Source organism: Chelonia mydas, chromosome 3 (genome assembly GCF_015237465.2).
Source record: "Chelonia mydas isolate rCheMyd1 chromosome 3, rCheMyd1.pri.v2, whole genome shotgun sequence".
Lineage (NCBI taxonomy): Eukaryota > Metazoa > Chordata > Testudines > Cheloniidae > Chelonia > Chelonia mydas.
Genome location: NC_057851.1, coordinates 199060936 through 199083826, shown reverse-complemented (window position 1 = coordinate 199083826; position 22891 = coordinate 199060936). Strand labels below are relative to the sequence as shown.

Here is a 22891-nt window from a genome sequence, read left to right as displayed (position 1 = left end):
CCCATGGTGGAGCTGTGTAAGGGGAGCATGTGATGTGGGTGCAGAGAAGGCCTCCATGTTCATGTATAGTAAAGGGAATCTCTCTGCCAGTCCACAACAGGCCTGAATCATAGGGGAAGAGGGGGTGTAGGGATCATGAGCCATCAGATCTGCATTAGGGAATATCTTAAATCCTCGACACAAAAGACTCAGCGGGGCAGTGGTGGCTATTGCACACCATAGGCTGGAACAGTGGCTGCTGAAGAGTTGTGAGTTTAGGGTGTGTGGGAATTTCTTCCTTTCTACTACCACTTAGTTCCATGCACAATGCTCATGTAAGTCTAGCTATGTGCTGGGAGGGATGAATATTCACCCAGCGCATCCTGTTTCCTTTGCTAACAGCAAAACCACAAAATATAAAATTGAGAATGAAAAAAGTCTCAGCAACTGTATAGAACTGATATCAACTTGCTTTTTATAGAAGTTTCATAAAAGGTCCTGACTAGTCGACATAAGAAGCTAATGATACATATAGTTAAGATTTAGAAATAATGCATTACAGTAAGTTTTGCATGTGTCATGCTTACACTACAATGTCAGAAATACAGGCCTGAAATCAATTATTTATAAAATGTTTACTTCTTTGCAAAGAGCTCGGAAGATTAAAAGCATTATAAAATTATGTTACAATAAATCACTAATCAAAGATCTTAGTTAGGCATTCATTCTCTTATGTATCTCTGTGAATAAGTGTAAATATGATAAATGATTTAGACTAAATATACTCAAGACCGGTTACTTTCAAGGTTTTGGATCATTATTTAAGTCCACATAAACTTTCTAGAAAATATATACACTTAACCTCATACCTAAACTCTGTAGCATCTCCTTAGAACTTCAGACAAAAAGAATTTTCTTACAAATCAATTAAAAAATTGACAAGAACTTAAGAAAACAGGAATTAAGGGCCTCAAAATAGTACACATTAACAACTTGAAAAAGCAGGATGAAATTTGGAAGCTGTTTTAATTTAGCAAAGTCTGAGTGCCCCCTGATGGTCAAACTGACTACCTACAATACAGTATGCTGTGGCATTTAAGATTGCATGTTAGTTACTCCCTCATTATTAAATACTTCTTTATAAAATAATTAAGAGGATGAATTGCAATTGGCAGATTATTCACTAAGAATAAACACAAAATTAATAAAAATGCATCTTTGGCTTAAGAAATAGTTTGTACAGAATATAACAGACTACTTCTAGAATACAATTTAATCACAATTAAAAATACTTTAGAGAGTGTTTATATGTTGACAAATTAAAAATCTTATTTGTTTACCTTAGTCTACAATTTATCTTTAATCTTCAGATCATTCTGAAATGTGACAAAGCAAATAAGCCTAAGAAAAATAAACTGCCCGCATCAAAATACAGAATTATCCAGAATGCTAGTGACCTCCACTGGCTGATTCTGTTGCTACAAGACTACAAAATGCCACACACATCGTGTTCTGCCCTCTGCTTTAGAGAGATTCAGTCATGACCTTTTCTCCCAAGTAATTATATTACTTAACACATTCTTTTCTTTCGGCAAAATATTATACTCTTCAAACTAAAGTTACGTCTCAGGCAGTTTAAACATTCTCGGTAGAGTAAATGAATCCAGGGAAAATAGTTTTATAGCTAAGGCAAAACACGACAATATTTGTGGGAGAAGAGGAAGCTATGGCATGCACCTCTGAACAAAAGGGAACAAGTGGTCTTTACTCAGAGAGCAGCTTCCTATTAAGACTCACTCCTTCGTACATTATGCCTTTCATCCCCACTCAACCACAAAATGATTTTGCTGTAGGAAATACAATAGCAGAAAAAGATTTACATTGAAAGAATCTTTAATAATAAACTGTTGCAGATCTGCCTACTTCCCCATGATTTATAATACAATAAATATCGGATTCTATTAAGTCTCATGCACTGAAGACATGGCACTGAAAAACTGAATATAAAAGAACTCGATTCTTCCCATCTCCAGTACCATAATAGTGAAATGAGCATGTATAAATGTGCTAAGAGTATCTCTTTGCATCTTTTATAGCTTGTGTGTATTAATCTGTAAAGCTTATTAAGAAAGTCATTGCTATGCAAAGCAGCACCCAATCTCTTTCTCTTGCTTTTCAACAGAGTGCAGTGTTTAGCCAATAGGACTGGTCCTCTGCCCCTCATTCCGCATTCATAACATGCAACATTTGCACAATGTATCTCTCAAAGGCTGCTGAATAGAAAGCCTTAATACTCATGTAAACAACTGCAAACCAATTACTTAATGAATCAGGCCCACACATAATGAGGTGCCAGACAAAGAGCTATAAATGCATTTTTGCGCCCAAGCCTCTGCTTTAAAGTAAAATCCCTCAGCTGTAGTTTGGGCTTAACTGGCACATCATAATTATTGTCTCTAGGACATCAGAGGAAGCCATTTTTTTTTTATTTCGGTCCAGCAGGGTCTTTTTCGAGGTCACTCATCAGCTCAGTGACAAGATAGAGCAAAGAAGAATTTTTAAAAAGTACCACAGCGGTACTACGCTGTTATGTTTATTCTCAAGTACTGGTTTCGAGACCACTTGTAAAAGCAATAAAGCACAAGAAGTGACTGCAATAAGTGGAATCCTTAAATGTAAGCATCTAAGAAATTTCACTGCATCCCGACCACAAATAAGCAACCACCTGAGTCCCTATTTCCCATTCTTTCATACTTCTTTGGGTACTTTACGCTTCCAAATATCTTTGTAAGACAGATGTCAAGTGTCCAGTAGCAAATGTTACTAATAGACTTTATGTTGAAAAGGCAATATTATTTCTAAGTTATTCAGGAAAATAACTTTATGATACTACTTTAAGAAAAAAACTTTAAGAAAAAAAATCTTGAAAAATATCTTAATCGAGGAATTTAGTTTTAAGTGTTTACTTCTAAGAGACCAAAGGCATGAAATTATAAGGCAAAGTAAAAGGTTTCCAAAATCTGCCGAGTGTGCATGTGAATTTGAAAAGGTAAAATTAAGACTAAAGAATTTTACATGAATAGCATTTAAATAAATGTTGCAAGTTGCCAACATACATTATAAACCAGCACTGTAATATGCTAAACGAAGTAAAATTAATGCCTGAAAATATTTTTGCATAGTTCATTAAATTGTACATATTTTCTTAAAAGACCCAAGACCTGCATTTTAATAATCACATTAAGGGCCTGATCCTTCTCTCACTGAAGTCAATGGGAGCAGAGGGCTAACCCAAAATGTATAAACACGGGGCTTTTAAAAAAAATTACAAAAACAAACTCATTTGCACTTCATAGTATTAGGTTTTATTTACTTAGCGTATCAGTCTCCCAAACAGAAATTAAGTTACAATAAAGGAAAGTTTAATCATCTTAAAATGGAAGGTTTTATTTTAAACAAAAGCAAACACATACTTTGTCAATATTTTACATAAGTCTTAATTATTTCACATGAATTAACTTTATTGCATTGGAATAAGAGAAAATATTGTGATTTTTAAAATGAAACATAAATCAGCACAAAATAAGAAATTAAGATTTCTTCTAAAATTATCTTGGAACTCTTTCCTATGACAATTAGTGTCACCAATAAAATCATTATGAATATTACAAAGTACAAAAGGATGTAAACATGCTGTAAATATAGATAAGATTAAATAATTCATCAAAATGCTTAAAAGTATTTTATCGGCAGTCATAAATGGCAGTATTCTGACAAGGAACCACATACTAACAGAACCCACTTACTGTGATGTTTTAATAAGCATCCAGATTACAATCTAAAGCCAAGCTAAAATTTCAGGAGATAGTTGATAGTTGTATTATATTCCATTTTATACTGTTTCTTGACCACTAATTTGACTGCCATTGTTTGATTAGTATTTCATGCCGATGACAAATTCAAGGAACATCTAAGATCACACAGCTCAAAGAATCAAAAGGAACTGCTGCAGTTTAACAAATCTAAAAAGATAAATTGCACCTTTAAGAAAAAGGCAAGGTCATTAATTAAACGTACTCATTTTGAAAGGAAAAGAAAAGTAACAAATACTCTAGCATCGAATACTTTTTAAAAAATACGTATTGAGCTACAGTTAGTTTACTTCTCAGCTACATCTACAAGAAGAAACATGCCACTTTATTTCTTCAAGACTTTATGTTTTATGTCTGCCCTTTTCCTGACAACTTCTATTGTCTGGTCTCTAAGTAGCCCTACTGAGAGCAGCTGTACACGCTAATTTGTGGTTCACTGAGATGTCAATTGAGTCTTAAAATGAGAAAACAACAGCTGCAAAACAATACCTGACTTTGGTGCAAATATTTTCTAAGGTGTACTAAAGTTTAGGTTGTTATACTGAATAAACACAAATACGAACCTTAACCCTCGTTCAAGTCACAGACAAAATAATATATATTCAGAGTTTTATTCATTTTCTACTGGCACTTCTTACTCTGTTAAAGCCATTCAGAAATGAAATGGTCTAATGACTTTACCTTGACAAAGGACTTCTTCCTTCACTAGATGAAAAACTAGCTTCAGAACTGATTTTGTTGATTTTCTTGGTCTTGAAACTATTGCTATCGATATTCAAACCTGTGGTAAGTATAAACACCAAATGTAAACATTTAGCCAACACTTAATTAAAAGGTAGTCCACACAGTAACTTTTGACTTACAGAAATCAATGGAAACAGATATTATTTAAGCAACAGAGAACAAGAAGGTGTCATGGACTCTGAAATCAATACTGTATATTGTAAAATAACTGTTCACTATGTGTTTTTTTCTTGTGATATTTTGGAAGAAAGTACAATCGAAGAGTATCCAAGAGATACCATTTTAAGAGTCTGTTTTAAAAATGTACAGTGATACTGGAACAGAATGCACTAGCAAAATGTGTCCCTGATATTTTTAATAAACTGTCCAATTCAATCTCCATTGCTTGGACAGGGGCACTCCCATGGGGTAGGTTTACTTTATTTGTAAAACAAAATAAAAAAATCCTCATCCCTGACCCCATTACCACAAGGGACTCTCTTTAAAACCTGTCCATGTCATTCCATTATCAGTCCTAACCTCTGTCAATCTGCAGAACAAGGAGTTGACTCGTACTTTAGTTCTGTTTCATTTGTTTTTACACCTGAGGTTTTATTCTCATGACTTGGCAGAACTGACAACAGTACAACACACAATCTCCTTCAGACAGGTGGAAAGTTATTTGTAGAAATAACTGCACACGATTAGTGCATTTTTGCACATTTTAACTAATTTTAGAAAAACAACCTTTGGGGTACTGAGATTCTGTTCCAATAGCTGTATTTGCATCATGTGTCAATTTAAGCAAAATCTCACTGTTATGTATATTTTTTCTCAATTGTTTTCTTTTCCCTTTTCCTGAAGTCTTGTTTACTTAGGTCACTTATTTGCCTTCCTCTTTCATTAGGATTATTTTCAGAGGGCTACAATTCTTTCTGTTGCGGTAGGTCATTCCTGCTCCCTCTCAAATTCTATAAAATACTTAATGTTGTGACTTAAATAGACAACAAAATTTGTATTTTAAGGTTCTTTTACCGGTTTGCTTTTTTCTACACGCCTCTTACTTCCCCTCTATGCTTCAATGAGTACAAATTGTATACCAATTTAGTTCCAACTCATCAGTATAATCAGGCCTTTTCTTAAATATTTCTGCACTACAGGGCTTGATTCTCAAATTACAGTACACTCACTTTAAGGCTTCTTTGTATTGTAAAGGGGATTTAGGGTAAATGAGATTTGGGACCTAAACATTATTTATGTGAGACACAACTGAAAACCAAAATATGAATAACTGTAACTCCTACCAACTTCATTCTATCCCCGAAAGAGTAAAATATAATTTCTAAGTCTCTGACAGTTTTCCCCCTACAAGTGGATATGCATTTCATAATCAGACACAGTTTCTATAACCTGAATCACGCATACAAGTCTGTTAACAGATTTACAATACACAAACCCTCCTCACAGTGCGTCCTGCACTTCCAACAAAGAGGCCAAAAAAAGAAAAAAAATCGTCTTCACGGGGGAAGATGAGAGGAGGTAAAGTCTAGGAGTTCTAGTGGCAGCAGTATGCCACTTCACGGGGAGAAGTCTGACCACTTTCAAAAGAGCTGGTGACACGAAAAGAAACTTTGCTAGGAGGGAAAGAGGGAGGAACACATGCAGAGAAGCACATGTACCCGTGGGAGATCAAAAGCAGAGCTCCTGGATAAGAGAGTGAAAGCAGTTGAGCTGCAGGCAGTAGCACTGGAATCGAGACAGGCACACATCAAGAAAAGAGCTTTTATTTTTGAAAGCTTTATAATGTTAAGTTGTTTATTTGTAGGTTTCTTTGACCAGTGAAGTACTACAACAATTTTAATCCAATTTGGACGAGTTAGGTCCCAATGGAATCACTTTATTTCTAAAGAACACAGGGGACAAAACACAGATTGAAGATTGTGGCTTTTAAAAAAAAATTAAAAAAATATGATCTTAAGAACTTTTAGGGTCAGCAAATCTTGCACATGCAGCAAACATTGTAGGCATGGCCTCTTTTGTGGGAACAAATGGGGTGCATTTTCAGCAGAGATCCAACAGGAAAACAAAATGTGGTGCTCTGCCCACAAAATAAGCTACACCCTATCAAATTAAATGCCCTTAAGAGTAGGTTATGCAGATGTGCAAACTATGATTGGGCATGTCCTCTGAGCTCCTCTGAGTATGGCGTGAATATGCCCATGGGCTCTGCTAGCCTCCTGGAGTTGGTGGCAGGAAATATGTGGTGGTATCTCCCAAATGCTACCCCAACTGTGGCACCAAAATAAGACCACTCGCAGTAAATGGTGCAGATCTGTGATGCCCTTCTCTCCTTTCTTACGCAAATAGTTAATGCCCCTGGGCATCTGAGCTAACAACTCACTGAGAGGACTGGGGCAGTTCACACCTCCCCAAGTTATTGCTGCATGCTCTCTGCAGACTCAGAGAGATCTTGGCTGCTGTTACGCTATGTTCAGGTTTTTGACGTTTTCTTTGCAACCATGACCGTTAGAGACTTCCTTTGGTTTTGTTTTATACATGAAAGCTGAGATTCAGCAGAATAAGGCAGCAACTTGAGAGGGTGTCATTACATCATACCGCTAGTTAGCGGCCAAATCGGAGTCCTGATTTTCAGATTTATATGAGCGCATATGGAAGGCAGGGCTGAAAATTAGAACCATGTGCATCCATGGATTTTTTTTTTTTTTTGGGGGGGGGGGGGGGGGGAAGACTTCTGTTTGCTCAGTTAACTATTCTCACTAGCAAGGCAACTAACTGCAGGTCAGAGTGTCACTTTTCCAGACCTTTTAACTCCTACTGAAGTTCTAATAAAAAGTAGTCCCGGCAGTTCATCATCTAATAGCAGTAGCCAGGGATATTAATGTCAGCTTTAACCACATACTGAGCAAGCACTACAGGATATAAATAGGTTGGATGGGCTCAAATCTTCACATTTTCCCATGAAGACCTTTACTTCTAGATTAGCATCATTGTGTCACCACCACAGGTCAGAGAGCACTATGCATTAGGGTAAATATGCTTTTTGGACATTCTTAGAAGATTTGGTAAGAGTGCTGGGGAAGGATGGAGTGCTAGACCGAGACTATCCCTCATTTCAGGCTGGAAAGCCCGACACCTATCCAGGTTCAAAGGAACTTTTTAAATGCCATGGGGCAAATGTGGGAGAGGAGCAGCGGACTTTTGTGACTTTGCCATCTTCTGGTTCTCCTCCCTCTTTCATCACTCCTTCAGTGTCTCGTTTGGTGGGTCCTCATCTCCTCCTTCCCTCTTTTGGTGGGAGTCCCATATGGCTCCATCCTAGGCTCCCTCCTTTAAAGCTTTTGCATCCCATCTTTGGAGGATATCTGCAACTATGGCTTCAACCACATTATTTGCCCTGATGACTCAAATCTACTTCTCTGCTCCAAACCTGTCTCCATCTGCTCAAACTCATTTCAGCCAGTCTTTAATATCTCATCATAATGTCTAGCCATCAACTAAAACTTTATACAGTCAAAAATGAGCCCTTGGTCTTTTCCCACCCATCTCCTCCCCTCTCCTTGTTACATCAGGGTTGTCAGATGGGCTTCACCTTGGACTTGCATATCTCTTTTTATCCACGCATACAAGCCACATCTATTTGCTGCTCCATCTTCCTGTACAACCTTTCAAAATTCCAGCCTTGTTTTTTTGCCCATGCTGTTAAAACTCAAGTCCTTGAACATCTCGCATCTTGAGTATTGCCTTCTGCACTGCTCTAGCATCAACACCTGCACTCTTACCACCCTCACCAGACCCTTCAGACATTCTTTGCATCGCTTCATTGGCTTCCTCTTCTCCACCACATCAAACACAAACTACTTGTCCTCCACCCTTAAGGCCCTTCATAGCTTAGCTTTGTCCTACTTTTCAACTGTAATACAATATTGTGCCATGAATCCCCACTCTTGCCCTACCGATACCAGCTTTCATTGCCCACATTTTCCTCAAACATTTTTGTACTTTCTTGCATCCCACCCGTTACGAATGTGAGAAGTCCCTTTAAAATCTAAATATACTACATTATCTTTCTTCTAATCCTTCCTTAAAACTCATCTCTGCTGTGATGCCTACAAAACATTTGGGGGGTTGGGGGGAAGGGGACTAGGCAGTTGGTGTGCTGTGGCTGACGTTTACTATATAAACGTGATCACTTTGCTCATACCTCATCTTAACCCGCACTTGTTTGGGGAATCCACCTGTCTCTTGTCATATGCCAATATTTTAGACTGTTATGGGAAATGTCTCTTATTACAAGTATACAAGTGCCTAGTACAATGTGGCCTTGATCCCTAGCTGACAAGGTTTATGGCAGTGCAAGTAAGTAGTAATAATTATATGCATTTGTAGAGTTTCGTCATTGTGACAAAACATCGGTAACCAATGCAATGTAAAGGCACAAAATGTAAGATTTAGTGGCTATGTGGTCTGTTGAGAGAGCAGATCTTTAAGAACAGCCAGAAAGAGACTTAATTTTTGTTCCTTATAGAACTGTGGCTTAGTTCAACATTGTCCCTTGGAAAATAATCCCGTGTTGGCAATCACACTTCCCCAGTAAAACAGATCATCATATCTAAGGCTACATGTAAACTACTGCTAAGCATGTAGCGGTTACTATATCTTCCAGCATAATCATTGTCCTAAAAGGTTTCTTATTCACTGTATTGTAAAACAGCTTGTGTACAGTAAAGCAAGCTTTGAGATAGTATGAAACACTACATAAAACCAAATTCTGTGCTATTCTCTTGGGCTAAAACTCTAATTCTAGTACGCTAATGATATCATGCTACAGAAATCCCTCACATAAATTAACCTTATTAAATGCAAAAAGCTGTCCTAACATAACACTAGGCTGAACAGCATTCAAAAGTCAACAAAAGCAAAATTTTTAAAAGAGCACTCAACCATATGTACAACAATGGTGCCTTTAATTATGTAATGGCATGCTTTTTCTTAAACCATTAAATACAATATTTGTTTAGAGAGAGACTTAAATGTGTGAGCAGCTTAGGTAACATGCAACTACCAATTTAAAGAGTACCATTAAGCATATACACACACACACAGGGGGCAGAGTTAAGGTTGCACATTCACTTTTGCTTCTCCTGCCTTTTCAGTGCTTAATCGTACAACTTTAATACTTAATTACTATAGGGCCAAAGATAACTTTTCACAAAAGAAAAATCCATGAAAGGGGAAAATGGGGAGGAAAACAGAGCATCTCCACAAGGAATTCTTACCAAATTGTTCTGTAAAGTGCGGGGGTGGAGAAGTGGGATATATGTTCTGTCCCCAACAGAATTCAAAGACTACTGATGCTTGGGGATTCCATGGAGGCCAGGGATCACTCCTCCATAGGCTCTGTGCTTCATGGGATCCCTGGAGCCCCCAGTCTGTCAGTGCCACACCAATGAAGCCACACTACCAGGACCTCCTCAACTGATAGCTTCCCCAAGACCCCCTTTAAAGTGGAGGAGGGCTATGGAAGGTTAGGGCTATCCTATCCTTTCTGGTGTAACTATGGAGGCCCAGCTGGGGAACAAAGTACATATCCTCCAGCTGTACCTGTTCACTGCTTGCCACCTCCCCTTGTGCAGACTCCTGGTCCCACACAGAGCAGGGTGGTGGGAGACTCTGCTGCAGAAGTGGCTGACACCAATCCCTCCTTATACATGGGAAATGGAGATCCCCCAGGCACACACCAGAACAACACGATTAGAACCACAGGGAAAGAATAAACTGCCATAGCTTTTCAAAACCACCCACATACCACCACCATCACCACCACTCCCCACAATAATGCCAAACACATGTAGCCCCTCACCGCAGCACACCCCCCTCCCCATTCACCGCCTGCACAAATCAACACAATCTCTCAGCAAAACACACACACTCCCCAACCCTCACTCATACTTACCATAAAACCGTAAACTAGACCAGCAAAGCCAGGGTGTGTATGGGGGTCATCACTACTGTGCAATAATATTAACTAAAACTATACACAAACACAGGCAAATTGGGGGTGGGCGGGCGCAGCGGGAGAAATCAGTGGTATTTCAGCAAGCTGTGTCCACACACCAATCTCCACCCCCTTGGGGTACCCAAGTGAAAGGTCACTCACAATAGATCTTCTTCCGAACATGATTATCTTTCTCCTTTCTTGAATGCTTTGATCAATATCAGCTCGTAATCTTGATATCTAAATAGTCACCTTTAAAAGTTAATCATCCCTTGAAATGAACACTATCAGAAACCACTAACAAACCTTACAGCTTTAGTTACCTTGTTAATTATTATAGATCATATATAATGATCTATAATAATGTATATACTATTATAACTATTATTTATATTACAGTAGCACTTGGGGGATTGATTGGGCTTCCACTTTGCTAGGTGCTACACAAACACAAAATAAAAACAGTTCCAGTCGTGCAACTTACGATCTAAATAACCTCCACCACCACAACTGATTGTGATGGTTACATTTTTGGTAGTCTCAAAAGCGTAGTCAAGGATTAAATCGCCACAAACTATTATCTACCCTAACCCTGGTAAAAGTGCGCTCCCCAGTGCGCTCAGCTGCTGTCTGTGCTGTTTTTTGGGGAGCACTTTTGAGTGTTGTCAATCCAGTACCCTTTTACAAGCACTAAATTCCCCTAATATAAAGGCGGAGATAGAGAGATACAGAAGAGAGACGCAAACACAGGGTGAGAATACTTCCGAAACTCTGATGGGAAATAGGTCCACAAATAAGAATCTTATGTGATACCTTCAAAGAAGCAAAGTTAGAGGAAAATAATTTCCCCTTTAAAAAAAAAAACCACCATAATCACAGGATTCACTCTCTGGAGAATATAGAGCTGAAGGAAACCTCAGCATTAAAACACTGATAAAACACTTCAACAGTGTCCAAAAGCAGGCCAATACCCAACAAAGAAACCTGAAAGTATCTGTTTGGGTTTTTTATTTTAATGAAGAGAGATGTAAGATACCTCTAATCATAACAAGAAGCATAAACTGACAAAGCTTAAAGGACATGCTCTCACAAAAGCAAAAACTTTCAAAGATTGGCCAATTCAAAAAATCCCAAGAGGAAAAAAAAAAAGACACTTAGGAGAAGACTTGCAAGATCTAACAGGCATTTCTGCCTAGATGTCAAAACTAAGCTCAGATTTTCAGTGTTTCTCAAACATACGTAGGAAGAACCGCATGCCTTGTACCAAAATATCCCTGAGGCTAGCAGCCCAAATTTCTCTAGATAGCATGTGTGATCGGACCTTCTCACTGCAGGACTGTCAGAGCACAACAGTAAAAAAATGCAACCTGCAGTCATTTACACATGAACCTCCCCATAACAGTGATTCCTAATGAAATGATATCAAATGAAACAAAAAGTTGGGAAGACTTATTAAAGCCTTTATTAGTCCACTCCAATTGGAGCCCCGAGAACCTTTTAACTTCACGTTCAAAGAAGGACCTCACCAGGAAGGATGTGCAGGCATAGGAAAAAAGTTGGCAGTATGATTGGCTCATTAAAGGCAAAGTGAAAAGCAAAAACAAAATTGGATTTGTGCCCTTTTAGCTTCTTTAGGATGTATGAGGAAGGCTTAAAAAGTAGGTTTTTTGGTTTTTTTAAGATTTTTTTCTGCCTATTCTTACATTAGAAATTCAGGTTGTTTTTACTCTTCTTCTTCTTCTTCAGGAAGACAGTAAAGATTCCTGGAGAACAGAAGGATTATGACATTCAAGATGCCAACAAGTAAAACCTGATGACTGGAATAAGGAAGTCATTTGTATTTGAACTCTTTATATCTTTGTTAATATCTATTTAACTCAAAGACACAATCAACCCGTTGGGAGAGAAGCTATCTTCATTAAAGACTGGCCCTTCAATTAGGTGCAGAGTTGGCTCACGAGGCACAAACAAGACTTCCAAGCAGTCCTCCAGCAAAATCAAGCACGACAGATTTAATATTCTTTATATTTCAAGCCTTGTAAGTGCTTCATAAAGCAGCCCCCGCCCCCAAAAATACAAAGCTCATATTTGACACTCTAAGGTGAAAATCTTTAGGAAAGAAACTAGAATGAAGGATGAATCCATAACATCCACCTATTTATTCTTGTACAATCTTATATAACATGAATCAGTCACTACAGGTATGTCTACACTGCAATAAAAAACCTGCAGCACTGAGTCTTGGAGCCTGGCCACCTTGGGCTGCGTGGCTAAAAACTGCAGTGTAGACATTCCTGCTTGGGCTGGAGCCCAGGCTCTGACACCTGCCCCCATCACAGAGTTTTAGAGCCTGGGCTCCAGCCTGAGCCAGAGCAACTACACTGCAATTTTTAGCCTCATGATCCTGAGCCATCTGACCTGAGCCAGCTGCAGCCATGATGCAGGTCTTCTTAGATATCTCCTATTAGACCTGAAAGTTTACTCATTCTGGGCCAGACTCTGATTCGCTTGCTCATGCTGTATAGTACCTTATACCATAAGTAGTCCCTCTGAAGTCCAAGTGGAGTAAGGAGCTATTTGTAGAAGGGTATTATAACATGGCCCTCTGTGAGCTTAAGTCAAGGCTCTCAGGAAAATGACCTTCCACGTAAAAACCTTCAATTTTCTCCTTTCGAGAAGGGTTTAAAAAGTCCACTTCTACTATCATGGAGGGGCATGTGAATTTCTCACATCTTCTCCACAATGCAGGGTTTGCCACCCAGAGAGGCACTCTCTTTGGAGAGATCTGATTTCATGCAGCATCACTTCCTGACATATGCACACAGTTTTTCCAGGAGGAAGAGCAGGGTGAAGTGAGAGTCATCCATCACAACTAGGGCCCATCAGAGGCAGACAGCCTGAAGCTTCCTTCTGAAATGAAGGTTCCAGCAGACTACTGAGAATGGCTGACTGGCTAACTGCTATGGAGCCCTTCGAAAACCATTTTCTTTACTTGTGCCTTGAGAAAGGGGACTTAGTCCGTTTTGGCTTCTGCTGCTGCTCTTGAGCCAGAGGACCTGAGAAAAAAGTTGGAGGTAATGGGCAGCTCTGAATGCGGACATCTTCTTAGCAGGTGCCTTTTCCTTTCCTCATGGGAAAAGGATGAGGACATTCTGAGCCCAGAGAATACTGAGTGGTTTAGTTTATGTCCTTCTGAAAAGCAACCTTGACCTAATCTCTCAAAGTTAAGTCCAAAGCAGACTGCAAACAGTTACAAAAGGATCTCACAAAACTGGGTGACTAGACAACAAGATGGCAGATGAAATTCAATGTTGATAAATGAAAGTAATGCATATTGGAAAACAATCCCAACTCTACATACAAAAGGTTGGGGTCTTAATTAACTGTTACCACTCAAGAAAGAGATCTTGGAGTCCTCATGGATAGTTCTCTGAAAAAATTCGCTCAATGTGCAGAAGCAGTCAAAGAAGTTAACCATGCTAGGAATCATTAGGAAAGGAATAGATAATAACACAGTAAATATCATAATGCCACTACATAAATCCATGATAGACCCAAACCTTGAATACTGTGTGAAGTTCTGGTCACCCTCATCTCAAAAAAGATATATTAGAATTGGAAAAGGTACAGAGTAGGGCAACACAAATGATTAAGCATATGGAGATTAAAAAGACTGGGACTTTTCAGCTTGGAAAAGAGATGACTAAGGGGGGATATGATAGAGGTCTAAAAAAAATCATGAATGATGTGGACAAAGGGAATATGGAAATGTTCTTTACCCCTTCACATTACACAATAACCAGGCGACATCGAATGAAATTCTTAGGCAAGAAGTTTAAAACAAACAAAAGGAAGTACTACTTTACATGATGCATAGTCAACATGTGGAACTTGTTGCCAGGGGATGCTATGAAGGCCAATGAGTTCAAAATGAGTTCAAAAAAGAATTAGCTAAGGTCCTGAAGGATAGGTCTATCAATAGCTATTAGCCGAGATGGTCAGGGACGGAACCCCATGCTCTGGGTGTCCCTAAGCCTCTGACTGCCAGATGCTGCGCCTGGACGATGCGGGATTGATCACTTGATGATTGCCCTGTTCTGTTCATTCCCTCTGAAGCATCTGGCATTGGCCATTGTTGCAAAAGGATACTGGGCTAGATGGATCATTGGTGTGACCCAGTATGGGTATTCTTATGTTCTAAAGGGAACGGAAGGCCCTCAAGGTTTTTCTGAATCTCTATTGCAAACATGAATACTTCTAAAAAAAGAAAAGGAGTACCTGTGGCACCTTAGAGACTAACATATTTGTTAGTCTCTAAGGTACCACAAGTACTCCTTTTCTTTTTGCGGATACAGACTAACACGGCTGCTACTCTGAAACCTATGAATACTTCTGGGCAGCTAATCCTGAGGAAGCAGCCAGCTCTCATGAGTAGTATGGGAAGGGGTGACAATTGTATCAGGGCCCCCAAAACATCTGTAATGTCTGTTATTTAACCCATCAGCCCTAAAGCTCAGTGTATACTAGGGGGGAAATGGGAGGGAGTGGGGCCCCAGCAAACATGGAGTACCCGGCCCCAAATTTTTCTTGATGGGTCTGGAAGCAGCTCTGACAACTATTGGTCAAACCAAAGTATGATTTTACCTATTGCCAAGACAGATCAACATCCTCCTTCCTAGCTTGATCTGCCCTTTGATCACACAGGCTTGGTAGTAGCTGCAGAATAGTAAACCTGATAATCAAACAAATCCCATAATCAAACTCAAGGTTTTGGCACATTGCTGAGAGTTCAACTGGTCTTCCCATTGACACCAGCTACCTCAATCACAAATGTGTGTGTGGAATGGAAGACACAGCTGGAAGTGTCCTCAGATAAGGTATTTTTTTCCCTAATCAACAGGACAAGGGAAGGAGATGCAAGGTGCCTTTCAAAAGTTCTCCAGTAAAGTCGTGAAGAATAGGATGGGAGGTCACAGCAATCCCATTCAAAGCAGGCTCCTCATCCAGGTACTAATCAGTCTTGGCACTTGAGGGTACCTGGACAGTAACTAAGTGAAGTCCATTTGTCTTAGTTAGCTTCTTTAAAAGTTGGTGGGGAAAAAAACCCCACGAGAGCAGAGTCACTTTTTTGCTGCTCTTTTGCTGTGGAGATAAAAACAGCTTCATCCATGTCCAAAGAGCACTCATTAACCTCAGAAACATAACCCTCCTCCCACTCTAATGATTCAGTTCATCCACGCATCAACACCAGCTGCAGAAAGACTCTCAGTCTCATGGTCCGAAGGGTCTTGGCATCAAGAATGACACTGCCTGAGTTGCTGAATCAACTTCTGTGCCCTGGCCAGCAATCTTTGATGGTGCTCTCATGGTATTGCGATGGTACTATTATTTCTGAGATACTAAAACTATGGAACCTAAAAGACTTAACAGTTCACTCAACAAGCTATCATCAAGATTCCTTAACTTTGTCTCCAATTGCTACACCTTGCTGGAGAGAAGTATCCTGCAGTTCCAGTTTGGAGCTGGCAGGAGTTAAGAGCTTCTACAGTGATGCATCGGAAGGTGTCTGGCTCCAACATGGTACCTTCTGTATTTGGCACTTTCATGGAAGTGATGCCTCATGAACTGAGGCAAAGCTCAGCACCATCACCCTACTGTGGCAATGTGCTGATGGTATCAATGCATTTACACACTTAGGAGATCTCAGATTCAATGTGGATATTTGAAGTGGATCTGCTGGTCCTATTGGGAAGTTAGGTCCAATTATTCAGCACAACAGAACAACTGAGGCCTCTGTTTAGAAGATGAATCCTATGAAGCACTTTCAGGTTACCACTAGGGGAGGCTTAAGGTGCTCCACGTGAAAAAGGATTATCTCTGGGTAACACCTAGTACCCATAAACATCACGCTTGACTCCAAGACAGAGGATACATCAGTCACACATCTTGCTGAAGCCACAGACACTCCTTCCCAGGTGGCAAGGGTGAAGAGAACATTCTGGAACAAAAGTAGAACAAGAGGAATAAAACAGAACTGCCCGGGAGCTTTGTCAGGTACCCATCAAGTTTCAACACAGACTTCATAAAAAACATGCTGAAGCCCCTCCAACTCAACATTGGCAGCAAAGGCAAAAAACCCATCAAGAGCTACAATGATTCCGCAAAGCCTCAAGTGCTTCTAAGGTCTCAACACAACACCTTGTTGCAATGAATCCCCATTGGAAAAGGGTGCACTGAGTGTTCAAGACTGAGCTTAGATGCATTAAACTCAATATAAATAGTACAGAAAAACTGTAACAAAGTATCAAAGACATGAACCATTTAAAAAAAAGTTAATCTGAGCTCAAAAATTTCTCTCACAAAAACAGACTGAAAATTCTAGTCCAGGCATCAAGTGGGCTAGGTGTTGCCACAAAGCCCGGAGTGTACAAGCACAAGCAGACAGACAAAACGTACAGGTACTTTATTAAAAAACTAACGGAAGGGTCAGGAAATCAACAAAGGCCAACTGAAACCTGCGGCAGATCATGGGCTGAAGATGTATCGCATCTGAAAGAAGTAACCTAGCTTTCAAATGGCATATCTCATGCTCTTAGAAAATGACAGAACACTAGTTGACGAAATCACGCCGGAACTGGCGTGGAAAGCAAGGTGTCAATCAGCATGAACTGATTGTAAAGCACAGGTGTCAATTTATTAAAATGATTTTTCCATTATTTTAGTAATTGAATATTGATTAGTTAAAGCTTTTCAGTAGTTTCACAAAAGAGAGAAATAGTAATATTTGTTTTTGTTTAAGTTTGACACAATGAACATTTAATTAGAAGAACGTAAGGGGCGGGGAGTTCTCTGCTTGCGCAAAGAGGCACGTCCGCTTTTGCCTGCTCTTGCGGCACAGCAATCTAGTGTTTGACATACCCAGTGCCCCCTGGAGTGCTGGATGCTAGCAATTTGACTCCCCACTTGGGTCAATTGTACGCAAGACTGGACCCCAATCAAGAGAGTCTTTTAAATAGGATGGTACTGAGAAGGCACCTTTAAGTCAGAGGAATCTATTGTACAACATCTCTTTCAGACCTCACAATGAATGTACCTTAAAATGAAAAGAAATTGAAAAGTAAACTGAAAGGCTCTTTAACTACTAAGATGCAAATTCAGGATTCTGTGCTCTCCTCAAGGAGTTATTAGTGATGTAATTACATAGAGAAGATGAGCATTCTTTACACTGGTCTATGTGTTAGTAATATCATCCACTCTTTGCAGGAGAAACAGTGAACCCAGAACTTGTATCCTAGTAGGTTTAACTAACCACCCACCCACGTTTTCAAAGTGCATTTGTCATTTTGAGGCTACACATTAATTCTGTTAAAGTTTTAGGTTCCTAAACTGTATTTTGTTTTTTCCTCTCTAAAATTCAGTTCAGTTATTCTGTTAAAAAACAAACCCATGTTTGGATACAGGAGAGGAAAACCACCACACAAAGCCAGTAAACTTAGGTATTTTTCCCCTCTCCAAAGTGGAAAAAGGTCAAAGTATGTCTTTAATTTGTTTGTTTAATAAAGGGAAACCACTCTTAGGGTGAAACCCTGGAATACAAGGAGTAAGTCTTTATATTTGAGCTATAAAACAGGGTTCACGAAAGAAATGTTAAAAAACCTCCACAGAAGCATTATTCTCCTGTTTTTATATTTTTTTAAAAAAACCAAGCCAGAAAACCAACAAATATTGTATATGCACATGTATGCCTCATCACCTCCATATCATTGTATACACCTGCATAAATACAGAGCCATACACTTGAATTTATAATGAAGTAGACCACACTTTACAAAATAAGGTAATACATTTAGACAGATTACAAATCCAGAGTTCTGTCCTGGATACTAGTGTATGCTATTGATACCTTAACACTAAAAAGGTAATGATATTTTTCAAATTCCATCTAAACAAGCATTATACATCTGCTACAGGGAGATCTTAGCATGTCTTGATAAACCTTATTGATAAAATGTTTAAATTACCAGACAGCCTTTATAACAGAGGCACAAGCAGAGTTTCCTGTCTAGCATAGTTTTTTCTGCTCTTATTCTAATGATACCCACGTTCAATTACTACAGAAAAGAAAAGAATCAAATCAGAAACATCTGTAGTTTGCCATATAATTACTGGATCTTCCCCATGGAGACTGACCTTTGTAACACCGATACTAAGACCTCAAAGGCTAAATGACAGAGGATATTCACATGGTTTAAATGTATAACATGATTACAAGGAATTAAATAGGCACTGTTATTTTTCCATCTTGGTTTATGTTAACATAAGCGTGTACTCTATGATCTTACGTTTAATCTCTGTGCTCAGTATGTAGTAACAGAATTTACTCACTATTAGTGGATGCACAAACCACTGAAATGCAATGTTTTGATTACATAATAAAGTTGAATACTGTATTTGAGGCTATTATGCAGCCATTACTTTTACCTGTAATAGGGATCTTTTCTGCCAAGCTTTCTTCCTTGCTCTCATCTTCACACCAGCTTGTGACTTCTGTGTGTGAACACACAATAATGAAAACACATTTCAAAGCCACAATGATCAGACTGGTTTGTTCTTTTAAGCCCTATTCCCTTTAATTTTTCACATTTGTTATCTCTTATTTATTGATCTAAATTGTCCATTACGGTTCTTAAAAGAGGAGCCTACTGTGAACTTTAGTCAAATATGATGCTACTGTGCCTCTGTGTAGCTTCCAGAGAAAGCAGCGAGCTAACCAAATATCTTAAATAATGTAAGTCCTGATGAGATTTTTTTTAAAAACCAACAATACCCAAAACCTATAAACACTACAGTCTTGCCCAATAGTCCAAGAGCAATAGTATACATCACACTGGAAAATTAAATAGTTTAAATCTCCTCCAAGGGTCAAACTAGCATGAATTTAGGAGATCTAAATCAGTTTGTTTATGTTTGCTGTGTAAAGAGGACTGCATCCTAATTGCCTGTCGCTTTTAGTTTTTCATGTAAGGAATGCTCTGAAAGCATACCAAGGAAGTTACCATATTTTAGTCATTGCAAGAGACTACATTATATTACTTTTCTTTAGCTAAAGATATTAACCAGACTTTTATAAACACATTCAGTTCATAACTTCGAAAATGCAATGCAGCTTTTCTTGGCATGGATAGGAAAATGGAAGGGGGGAAAAAAAATAAAAAGCTATTCCCCAATCTGGGTTTATAAGTAAACAATACTTACCTAATTTTGATATGGCTAAATCTGTTTTATAAATGGTAGCCAGAGCTCAACACAGGGCTTACATTTCTAATTTACATTTAAAAAAGAAAAATAGAAATCTAATCATTATAGAATGTTCATTTAAAATAAGTGAACAGAAATAATAACTACTCCTAGTGGACATTTGAGAATGTTGTATTACCCCAAGGTAAATACTAAAAAGAAATTTGTTAATTCATCAGAACTGCAGTAATATACACAGTTTTCTACAGACTTTGGTATTATAATTTTATAAATATACCTTGATACACTGAGAATGACAATAACTTTGAATGCATTTGTTTTTGTGGATCTTTTAACGTTAGTTACCTTGTTCCCTTGTACCAATGCTGTCAAGCCATTGAGCGTGTTTTGTGTGCTTTATTTCACCCTTGTCATTCAGAATTGATGGCAAGCGGTAAGGTGATTCATTACTATGAATAGATGACCTATCACCACGCACTTCCGGAAGGATCTCTCTCAATAACAGAGTAACCTACAGCATTTAAAATAAATAAAGTAAATAAATACATAAAAATAACTGCAGCACGCGATTATCCGTAGCCTCAGAACTACATTCTTTTTCAACATAAATGTAGGTTAATCTTTACTTAACAATCTAATCTGCTACCAAGATATTTATTGTTAGATATTAAATTATCTCTAAGTTAAATTGTTGTTACTTTACTTCATAGTTTAATTTAATTCCTAACACAAACTTACAAAGACTTTTTTACATTTTTACATTTTTTTACATTTTCCAGAAATCATCAGTGTTCTCTCATTGATGAGTTACCCACCAAGGAAAGAAAATACAGTGTGCCACCACCTATGCTAGGCCAGAAACATTGTTACAATATTTTTAAATTTGTTCAGACTAACTGGGCTTTGAAGCATTTTTCCTCATCCACTCTGGCCAGGCAGGCCATGCCTGGAGTTCACCTAAATTTGTTTAAACCACAAGTAAAATAAGTTTAGGTAAAACTATACCTCACCCAATGTGCTTGGGGCTGAAGGACCTGAGCCAAAACCCACGGAAGTCAATGGGAGTCTTTCTACTTATTTAAATGGCCTTTGGATCAGGCTCTAAACGTACGGTATTATTGATTGTCCCCCGACAGTTTATTCGGTCTTGTGTACTCATATGCATTTCAGCAGCATCATTCATACCTCTATAGTTAAGGATGTATTAGCTTTCTTTTTTGCTTTTTCTATCTTTAATTAAAACCTACATTTTCCCAGAAGGCTATAATTGCTATAAAGCATAGCTCCAAGCTAAAAGCAGAGAGCAAAGTTCTAGAAACAAGTTTAGCACTTTCTCAAAAAAAATAAGTTATTTCTGAGCATTTAAAGTTTTTTAAAATAGAAATTACATATTTTTAATTTTTGGCTGTAGAACTCAAAAATGGATTTTATCCAAAACTTAAAATCAAGTTCACAACACAATATTATATATATATATATATATATATATATATATATATATATATATATATATATATATACACACACACACACACACACACACACACACACCCAAGCAAATGACAGTTTAAAAGAAGTATTTTCAAATGAACCTTTTATCAATATACAGCATTATTTCCATTTTTTTACTTCCACCAGCTGTTAAGGATTTTTATTATATAGTGTGCAAATTAGGGGTCTGATTCTGCAAATCGTACTAGATTCAAGCTCTAATTATCTAATGGTTCAATAAATGAGGCAGCCTCCAAGGATCTGGACTGATGTCTCAAGGAAATAATCCTAGATTTTGTGACTTTCTTTATATGTTTACCTGTGAGAATGGAATGGCTCCAACTGGAATCATTCAGGTCCCATAGGTAAATATTACTCATTTGCTTTTTTTCTTAATCCGCTATTTACCCAAGAGACCACAATGGCTCTTTCTGAGTCGTAAGCAAATAACTTTCAGTGAAGGTTTCGTTTTGTTTTTCAAATTGACCTCATGCACAGGATTTCAATACATGAAAATAAGAAAAGCACATCAACAAAAATCAGGGAAATTCTAAGCAACTGCTTTTTGTTAATGTTAAAAATAAATTAGGTTATATAGCCAGGGTCACAAAATATTTTTATTATTGAAAAGACAGACTTATTTCCAATTGAGAGTCCATCACAATGCAAATCTAATATAGTATATCAGAAGCAATTCAACGGACATAACAAAGGTTCTACTACTAATATATTTTATGCTGTTACTGATGGACACGTGCACCATCACAAATTCTAGGCCAGAAGGGACCACGGTGATCAGCTAATCTGACCTGTATAACACAGGCCATAGAACTTCCTCAAAATAATTCCTGGATCTTAATGTTTAGAAAAACATCCAATCTTGATTTTAAAATGGTCAGTGATGGAGAATCCACCATGACCCTTGGTAAATTATTCCAATGGTTAATTACTCTCACTGTCTAAAAATAAATACATTAAAAAAAAAGTATGCCTTATATCTGGTCTGAATTTGTCTACTTCAACTTCCAGCCATTGGACCAAGTTGTATCTTTCTCTGCTAGATTGAAGAGCCCATTATTAAATATTTATTCCCCATGTAAATACGTATAGACTAATCAAGTCACCTCTTAACCTTCTTTGTTAAGCTTAGTAATATTGAGCTCTTTATCCCTTCTCACCCTGCCTCCCTCCCCCCCCCCACCGCCACCAATCTTTTTCAGAGTCATTGCTTTCAGGGATAGAGTCTCCCATCATAGAAGTATGGTAGGTTCTTTGTGCCTAGATGTATACATTTAGCCATAGGAAAACGTATATTGTTTGCTTGTGCCCAGTTTATCAAATAATCCAGATCAATCTGTATCAGCGACCGGTCCTCTTTTTATTTACCACTCCCCCAATTTTTGGGTCATCTGAAAGTTTTAATCAGTGATGATTTTATGTTTTGTTCCAGGACACTAAAAAATATTAAATACTGCAGGGCCAAGAACCAATCCCTGTGGGACTCTATTAGAAACACTCATTGAATGATGATTCCCCATTTACAATCACATTT

General features: G+C 38.2%; 1 protein-coding gene across 8 annotated transcripts in view; it reads right to left on the bottom strand.

The window, feature by feature from the left end:
* Positions 1-22891, bottom strand: part of KIZ (kizuna centrosomal protein) — a 99083-nt gene that overhangs the window by 9349 nt on the left and 66843 nt on the right. For 6 of the 8 annotated variants that reach the window (XM_037896235.2, XM_037896237.2, XM_037896236.2 and 3 more), the window contains 3 exons: positions 20194-20359; positions 19072-19137; positions 4533-4632 (listed from right to left, as the gene is read on the bottom strand). In XM_037896235.2, the coding sequence (XP_037752163.1) occupies positions 4533-4632; positions 19072-19137; positions 20194-20359 (332 nt within the window). The remainder of the gene's footprint in view (positions 1-4532; positions 4633-19071; positions 19138-20193; positions 20360-22891) is intronic. The other 2 variants (XM_043544133.1, XM_043544134.1) reach the window with 1 other exon arrangement.